Source organism: Salvelinus namaycush, chromosome 32 (genome assembly GCF_016432855.1).
Source record: "Salvelinus namaycush isolate Seneca chromosome 32, SaNama_1.0, whole genome shotgun sequence".
In the NCBI taxonomy this organism is placed as follows: domain Eukaryota; kingdom Metazoa; phylum Chordata; class Actinopteri; order Salmoniformes; family Salmonidae; genus Salvelinus; species Salvelinus namaycush.
In genome coordinates, this window is record NC_052338.1 from 7,680,826 (window position 1) to 7,690,014 (window position 9,189).

Sequence of the window (9,189 nt, forward strand, 5' to 3'; positions counted from 1 at the left end):
TGTGTGACTATAAATGTAACTGGAATCAGCTCCACAGTTTGGAAACTGACCTCAGAGCTGTGAAGGGACTGACCATTGCCGTGGAAATGCTCTTTAGTGACTTATGTCTCTTTGGGAGTGACAGCCGTCACGTCGACCAGCCAGCCAATCAGGCGAGGGTGCAAAGGTGATTCAGCAAAGTGATGTTTGTGTCAAATCATTATAATAATAACTGAGAAAATCCAGCCATAATCAAGAGATGAACTTATACATGACCTTATACAAAATGTCTGCAGACTAAGTTATGGCTGTAGTGTTAGATTGTGGTATCTAGCAACAGTACTCCAAATCTGTCTATTTTCAAGTCTTCCAATCAAAAATTAGGAAAGTGACGATTGGCAACTCAAATGTCCACTCAGTGTCAGCCATTCAGTCATCAGGCTATAGCATATACACACAGAATATACATACTGTCCAACGGGGCTTTATTCTTTTACAAAAAACAAAACAATTTACAGTCTTGTATTTTCTACAAAAGTCAAACAACCATCACATTGTTCTGTACTCCATTGACATCTGTGTATGTTCAGATTCAAAGACAGGTTTGTTCTCTGTCAGAGCAGCTAGAGGCTTCATGACAAGAAACTCAATAACCATTTAATAATTTTGACCCAAGCAGGATCCACAAGTAAAAGTCATCATGTCCTAGGATCCTTTTTCAATTGCACAAAAAACTTTTTGAAATTGTTCATTTTTTGCTCTATACATGGCCCTTTTTCTTTCTCCCTCAACAATATGGCTGAATATTCTCTTTCCCAAGAATCAAATCAATGGGCTTCATTCAAAATTCTCTCTAATAATTAAATTTTTCTCTATCATTTCTTTCTATCATTGCCCTTTTCTGTGTTTCCTAGCAACAGGTAACAATGGCATCCACTCTTCTCTCACGTCTTTCCTTCTCTGGTCTTCAACACACTCATCTGAGGCGGTTGATGGGACGCACTATCCTTCTCTCTCTCTCATCAGCTTGCCCATGTCTCTCTTCTTGTTTCTCCTTCTATTCACCTTTCTCTCCATCATGCCCCAATTGACCTTTCCTTCTTCTCTTCTTTCTGTGTGAACACTTTCAGCTCGAACATTCTCACCGCGACCTTCATCACTCCTTCTCCGTTGTCTCTACTCTCTCACACGGTCACCTCGTTCTTACTAGCCGTTCTCAATGTCTGGCCCCCTCCCCCTCCTCCTCCCCCAGGGATGTATTGGAGCTGTTCAATGGTGTTCTGCCTCTTGGTGGCGAATGCCATCCTCCGTGCGTTGTGGCCCCCGAGGGTCCCCGCCCCGCTCCCTGATCCGTGCCCATGAGGGTCCCCCCAGCTTCCTGCCGGATGGCCCGCCACGCTCATCTCCAGCTCGTGGCCCGATGTGGGGTGGGAGTTCATCTTGATCATGTGATGGCGGTCCAGCGAGGGTGTGACGCAGACGTTCTGCTGTGATTGGGCTTTGTGGCTGAGGCATCCCATGGTCGGGACCCCCATCCCCCCAAAGTCACCCATGCCCCCCATACCCACCATACCGCCCAACCCTGGCATGCCCATGCCCACCATCCTCTCCTCCAGACGGTCGGGCGAGACTAGGAGTCTCTCGTGGGACTTGCGAAGCGTCTGTGAGGTGGAGCTCTTGCTGGTGGTCATAGCCTTGTAGTACTGGTGCTGCTGGTTCTTGGAGAGTCTGGAGAGGGTGTTGCCCTCACCAAGTGCCAGGAGCTGGTCCTGGGACATGACCCTCCGCGGGGGCTTGTCGAAGGCGGGCTGGTACCCCAACGACTGGGCTGGCAGAGGGTAGGGGTTGGGGGTGGATGTGGGCACGTGAATCCGTGGCCGGGAGGAGTGGAAGGGGAGGGTGCCCCTGGCTCCGAGAGTGTAGTCACCGCCCCAGTGGAGGTGGTGCTGGGAGGAATGGAATGACGGAGGGGCGTTGTTAGGCCGTCGCTTTGATGTGTAGTAGCCAGAGTAGTCGTCCAGCTCTTTCTCTGTTTTTTGGGAGGGGGGGGGGTTGAGTAAAAAAAAAAAAAAGAGGGAGGATGACAGAAAGAAATGTTGAAATGACAGTTAGTGAAATTCATTTATTATAAGGTGAAAAAAAGTGTTAAACATTTCTCTCCCTTAGAACACCTTCGTCTTTAAAGACTTTCCTTGGACTGAGCTCCCTGAGAGCCAATTTAAATGTGACGTTTAGGCAACCGTTACAATCCCCCAATACATCCTTCATATAATCTAGCTTTCAGGGGCACCCGTTTTGAGACAAACAAGCCTTTATCGAAGCCCATTCTATAGACTATAGCAGCCTACATTAAGGCACATCGAAAGGTAATACATCTGACACACATCATCGGCTGCTGCCTCTCGCCTGTTATGCCTTCTTCCACACACACATATCTCTGGAGCTCTCTCTAGCCACCGCCTCCAGTCGCCTTCCTCCCAGCAGCGGCTGCCACCCAGACATCCAGCCCCCGCCCCACTGCCCCTCCCCCACCGCCCCCCTCCTCACCGAGCCTCTTCAGGGAGCTGTAGCGGTTGATCTCAGGTTGCATGGCCGCCTCGTAGGAGGGGGGCAGCTGGGCCAGGTTGTGGAAGGAGTGCGAGAAAGGGGGCTGTGGGTGCAAGTGCAGGCCGGAGCTGTTGTTGTGCTTGCTGGTGAGGAGGGTCCCCGTGGAGGCTAGCTGGGCGTTGTTCATGCGGGGCACGCGCTCTGGAAGAGGAAGACATAGGGGAGCATTAACCAGGGACCTAACACATACAGTATATAGGGCTACAATTAGATTGGCATGTTAACCTAATATATATGAGTACATTAACCAGGGACCTAACACATACATTATATAGGGCTACATTTAGAATGACATGTTAAAATAATATATATGAGTACATTAGTTAAGGACCTAACACATACGGTATATAGGGCTACATTTAGAATGACATGTTAACATAATATATATGAGTACATTAGTTAAGGACCTAACACATACAGTATATAGGGCTACATTTAGATTGACATGTTAACATAATATATATGAGTACATTAACCAGGGACCTAACACATACATTATATAGGGCTACATTTAGAATGACATGTTAAAATAATATATATGAGTACATTAGTTAAGGACCTAACACATACGGTATATAGGGCTACATTTAGAATGACATGTTAACATAATATATATGAGTACATTAGTTAAGGACCTAACACATACAGTATATAGGGCTACATTTAGATTGACATGTTAACATAATATATATGAGTATATATTAAGGACCTAACATACAGTTCCTTCGGAAAGTATTCAGACCCTTTGACTTTTTCCCTATTATGTTACGTTACAGCCTTGTTCTAAAATAGATCAAATAAACTCCTCAGCAATCTACACACAATATGCCATAATGACAAAGCAAAAACAGGTTTAGAAATGTTTGATATTTATGAAGAAAAAAAACAACAGAAATACCTTATTTACATAAGTATTCAGACCCTTTGCTATTAGACTCGAAGTTGAGCTCAGGTGCATCCTGTTTCCATTGATCATCCTTGAGATGTTTCTACAACTTGATTGGAGTCCACTTGTGGTAAATTGAATTGAATGGACATGATTTGGAAAGGCCTGATTGGTGGAGTGCTGCAGAGATGGTTGTCCTTCTGGAAGGTTCTCCCATCTCCACAGAGGAACTCTAGAGCTCTGTCAGAGTGACCATTGGGTTCTTGGTCATCTCCCTGACCAAGGCCCTTCTCCCCTGATTGCTCAGTTTGGCCGGGCGGCCAGCTTTAGGAAGAGTCTTGGTGGTTCCAAACTTCTTCCATTTAACAATTATGGAGGCCACTGTGTTCTTGGAGACCTTCAATGCTGCATAAATGTTTTGGTACCTTTTCCCAGATCTGTGCCTTGACACAATCCTGTCTCGGAGCTCTATGGACAATTCCTTCATCCTCATGGCTTGGTTTTTGCTCTGACATGCAGTGTCAACTGTGGGACCTTATATAGACAGGTGTGTGTCTTTCCAAATCATGTCCAATCAATTTAATTCACTACAGTTGGACTCCAATCAATTTAATTTACCACAGGTGGACTCCAATCAATGGAAACAGGATGCACCTGAGCTCAATTTCGAGTCTCATTACAAAGGGTCTGAATACTTATGTAAATAAGGTATTTCTGTTTTTTATATGAAATAAATTAGCAAAAATTTCTCAACCTGTTTTCACTTTGTCATTATGGAGTATTGTGTGTAGATTGCTGAGGATTTTTTATTTTAATTTAATCCATTTTAGAATAATGCTGTAACGTAGCAAAATGTGGATAAAGTCAAGGGATTTGAATACTTTCCAAAGGCACTCTATATATGAGTACATTTACAAGGACCTAACACACATACGGTAGGTAGCTACATTAATAATGGGCCAACATGTATAAGTACATTTAAAATGGCCTTACATTTAAAGGTACATATACAATTGACGAAACGTGCCAATTCCTCAAAAATTATTAGTCTTAAGAAATTGCTGCCAATTCAAGTCATTCTAGGACGACTATTACAAAGGTCCCTTGAGCTAATATATAAAACAAGCCAAGATGATTGTCTGACACTTTGGTCATTGACCATGTACAATAATGGGCAATGACAGCCAATAATGTCTTTATAACCACTGAGCGAGCACACGGGAGACATTGACCACTGTGGAGTTCCAGGCTTCGTTCGGTAAGTGCAGTAACACACTGACTTCACTCAAGCCCAGGCCCACAGTGTAAGTAAGCACGCTTACAATACAAACGGATACAGTACATAGTGCATGCTGAGACACTTACGAGGGTGACACGCAGAATGAGTGGGAGTAGTGAAACGGCGACTGTGTTAAGAAAACAGCGACTGTGCTAAGGAAACACACCCAATGGTACATATACAACACCAGACAGACGTTTCATGAGGCCAACACACACCCGCCGGCTGTGTTAGCTAGTTCGGCTTACCCATAGTAGCCGAGTGTTTGGGACTGGAACCAGACACCTGGATAAAATTGTGGTGCAAGTTGCCAACTGCAAGAGAGCACAGCGAACACTGACGGTACTGCCACTCGTATGCGTGTGTGGTGGTGTGTGTGCTGTGGGATTACATGAGCGTGTTTAAGAGTGCGAGTATGTTGAACGTGACCCCATACAGTCAGCATTACTAGGCTATTGCATCCACCACCGCTGTCCACCATCATCACTGTAATGGTTCATATATCTGAAAACAGGCTAAAACAGACTATTACTATTTCAACGTAATAGCAGTGTTATAAGAGTGTTATTATACTAACAAAGTTATAACATTGTCATTACAGTGTTGTTATTGTCCCGTGCTTTCTGTGGCGTCACTCACTGCGGTTGTCTTTGCTCTGGAGCACCGGGGTGTAGAGGTTCTTGGGGGGACGACCGAGGATGTCGCCGGTGGTGTTGTTCCTCTCCCCCTGTTGGACTGGGCTGGCCTGACTCCGAAGGCTGTCCACCAGGGCTCTGGGAGAAAGAGGAGAGAAGAGAGGAGGGGAATGGAAAATCATAGACAAGGGCGAGACAGTAGAATAAAAGAAAAAAAGATGTAGCATTCAATTTAGTTTACCACCAATGTAAATGTGTTACTTGTTCATTGATTGTGGTTCAGTTTCATCACCCCTTTGGTCTGTGGCTTGTGACCTGCTTCGCAGTAATGTGCTGAATTTAAGACTACAACCCACTGACAGATCCACGTACACCCATATGGTCATTTTCAGACACTGCTTACTGATCTTCTATTCAAAGACACTTCTCCATTCTTTTCTCACCTGGGCATGTTGATGTCTCTGTTCCGGGGTCGTCGGGATATCTTGTGGAAGGCCACCTTGATGCCCACTGCCACCACTAGGGTAAAGGAGATCACCCCGCCAATCACGTACGCCGTGCTGTTGCTCTGCTGCTGCAACTGCTCTGAGTCTGGGTCACCCCGGTTCCCCGGGGGCGGGGTGTTCGTCGGCGGTGTGTCGAGCCACCCGGGTGAGTTGTAGTTGTTGCACGACTCCTGGTCCAGGCGGCTACGCTGGTGGTCACAACAGTAGCGGTAGTGGCAGGTGCCACAGCAGTAGATGTAGGTCCCCTTGGAGCAGTTGAACGTGTTGTCTAACTGGCCCATGACGTCGTAGTAGGCCCGGCACACGTCCACATCCACCAGGCGCCGGGGAGGTGGCGCTACCTGGGCGGCCCCCAGCGGAGGTTTGAGGGCGTCAGCTGCCGTCATGTTCTGAGGGAGCTTGATTTGGGGGAGGGGCTTTGGGAGCGTTTCGGGTTCTTTCGGCTCACTGTCCTGAGCGTCCTCCATTTCAGCCGCTTTAGGCGCCACCTTTGGCCCCCCCGGGGGCGGCGGCATCGGTTTGTTCCCAAAACCGGTGAGGAGGAACAGGGTGGTGCCGCTGGGGCCGCCGTTGGATGAGCGGCGCTCTGTGGTGATGGTCACGGCGGAAAGGACGAGGCCGGACACAAAGAAAAATATGAGGGAGGTGCTGAACATCCTTTTGTAGGTTCTAGGCCTCATTTTTCAGCGTTTCTGAGCCAATTCAAAAAATAAAAGGCTCGTCAAGAATTCAAATATGAAGGTCCTCCTCCAAGAGGGATAGTGTTCTCCTCTCCTTTCTTCTTTGAATTTCACTTACGTGTTAAGTGTAAAAATATTAAACGCTTACACTCAAGATTTCAGCCTAAATACGGTAAACTAATCCTTTGTTAGTGCTTCCATGTGCGTTACATACACTAGTGTGGAGGTTTTCACTTAGTTGAGGGATTTCTTTTGCTTGTTCAAGCAATACGTGTGGCATGTCACTTGTATGTATTTATGTAAACATATCTCTCAAGCTCTCAATACAAATCTATTATTGTGCGTAAGCAGCTTCATGTAAACTCTGAGGTTCTATATTTCTATGTTTTAGGCCTATATTATGGCTATACTTGCGAAAGGACTATTTGAAGTTTGTCTCGACAACTTCAACTTAGCACACAAAAACAAAACAGAATGATAAGGATGCTGGAAAATGTACAGATTGTAAACACCAGTCAACAAAGTGTTATTTTACGGAATGGTAAGAAAAATGATTGGAGTTTCTTGATAATTGTGTGGTCTCTACTGTGCAGACCTCACTAAAATGGCAAGTGTGGGTTGTCTTTCTTTGTGATAGGCAGTATTGTCTTGTAAACAAAATCAATGTGTAAACGTTTCAAACCCTTCGGAGTCTTTTGAACTCAACTGACCTATGGCACAAAGTTATGAATAATGTAGCTAGCGAATCCTCTTTGAAGGGAAGGTGTACTCTGTAAACATTAAGCGTTGCATGTAACTTTTATTTGAGTACTTTTCACCTACGCTTAATCCTATTATCACTGCAATTGGCACATCAGTTTTCTGTTGTAGGTATTTGACCCATAAAAACCTTTCTGTAACACTTTAGTCAAAATCCATTTCTAGCTCTTTGCGTGAATTGTAAACAATTTTGCTGGCAGCTTTAGGTGTCTGTAATTCATCATATCAATAAATGTGCTTGAACAGATTTGGCACTGTTTATTAACAGTATTAGCTTGCTAGGGAAATTTCTTCTGCAGTGAACTTTCTATTTGTTCACAAATAAAAACTCTTTAGGGAAATGAAAGAGGTTGGGTGGTCAATTGAGGAAATATTATTCGGAGAGATTTTAGATTCTTAATTCGGACTCAAATACAGCGGTTGAAAGTCTACAAGGTTTGCGCTATGAGACAAGGACCAATCACAAAGGCCTGTCACGAGGTCCGGTGAAAGTGGGTACTGCAGAATTGTACCAAGCAGCATATATAGTTGAGACAGACTGGGACCACACAATTCACACCTAACTTAGTGAGAAAAGGAAAACTGAGATATAACACAGTGAGTGATGGACAAAATGAATAAAGGCAGCCGGAGATAGTACAACAATTGTTTGATGAATTAGGAAAATGTGAGAGAGGGAATGAGGGACGAAATGGGGCTAAGGATCTATGTGCGTTTGATCCCCTTGCGTGAGTGTCTCTGCTCTGAGTTTAACTCGGCCCAACAGAATAGAACGAAGGTGGGCTTGGGCCCGGTTCTGGCAGGACAGCGCGGCTCTGCCCACAGAACAGACATGAAAATGTCTGGATTCATTCGTTCAATGCAGAATATGTGGAGGAAACGTACACTACGAAATGGTCACTTTCCAGCCTAACCTAACCTGGGCTGATGACTACAGATACATAGTAATTGTGACCTAAGAAAGAAACGTAGAACAATCTAATGTGAATAGCTTTATAAGCTATTGTCTTATAAATAAAATGGAAATGGTATCCTAGTATCATATGATCTCTTCACTGTATCCCTGAATGTATGAGCCCACCTATTGTTGAAAGTCAATATATGAGATGTTGTCAGTACAAAGAAATCTTAAACATAGTGAGATGATAGTTCAAAATGTTTGGTCATAGTACGGCAGGTATAATATGGCTTAATTGTTTCTTTAGTAAGTGTTCAAGTTTATCTCTTTTGACAGACAACATCAATACGCTCAGGGGCTGTGTTGCATGTTTCGAGAAAAGAGAACACAAGGGTTTGAATATCATTCGGGTTAAAAGGAAAAGGGGGCTTTTCAAATTGTTTAATGTGGCGTGCCTACATGCGCTGTATGGGAGAATGCTGGAGAGATTCTGACAGAAAATAATAAGAAGAAAAATCGAGGAGCGATGGATAAGCAAAGGAGCGACAGAATAGCAGCAAGGTCAATTTATCTCGTTATATGTGACTTGTGTTACCCATCAGTCAGTCAAAGCCCAGTTCGATTGATCGCTCTGGGGCCGAGCTGTCAGAGCCCGAGTAAATTTGTGAGTTAGCACTGCTTACCATGTTCCAGCTAATGTACTACAAACAGATGCAGGCCATCCATTAAAGATTTGTTTATAAAGCACTTTGGACCAATAATGCACTATTCATCCAAATCTGAAAGATTATAGGAGCAGATTTTTTTTTTTTTAACACTGACGTGGGAAAAGGAATTTACGTTTAACACCTCTCTACAGGCATTAGGCTAACTCTCCACAATGTGGTTCTAACTACTTTTTAATTAATATGTTTTGCGTTTATGTATGCTATGACCTTCAATGCTATTTTGATGTAATAG

The 9,189-nt window shown here is 44.3% G+C and overlaps 1 protein-coding gene across 1 annotated transcript; it reads right to left on the bottom strand.

Moving 5' to 3' along the window:
* Positions 1-1,163: 1,163 nt before the first annotated feature.
* shisa7b (shisa family member 7) lies at positions 1,164-6,548 on the bottom strand. The gene is made up of 4 exons (XM_038971505.1): positions 5,830-6,548; positions 5,391-5,524; positions 2,527-2,727; positions 1,164-2,008 (listed from the first exon to the last, which is right to left on the bottom strand). The coding sequence occupies exons 1-4, from the start codon at positions 6,546-6,548 to the stop codon at positions 1,164-1,166; spliced, it is 1,899 nt and encodes a 632-aa protein (XP_038827433.1).
* Positions 6,549-9,189: the final 2,641 nt, after the last annotated feature.

What these genes read in the sequence shown, in the direction of transcription:
- shisa7b (XM_038971505.1), bottom strand. Translation starts at nt 6,548, where the DNA reads ATGTTCAGCACCTCCCTCATATTTTTCTTTGTGTCCGGCCTCGTCCTT. An exon ending in CCAGAGCAAAGACAACCGCA is followed by an intron (nt 2,728 to 5,390) that starts GTGAGTGACGCC and finishes TTCCTCTTCCAG; the next exon opens with AGCGCGTGCCCCGCATGAAC. An exon ending in CAGCTCCCTGAAGAGGCTCG is followed by an intron (nt 2,009 to 2,526) that starts GTGAGGAGGGGG and finishes CCCAAAAAACAG; the next exon opens with AGAAAGAGCTGGACGACTAC.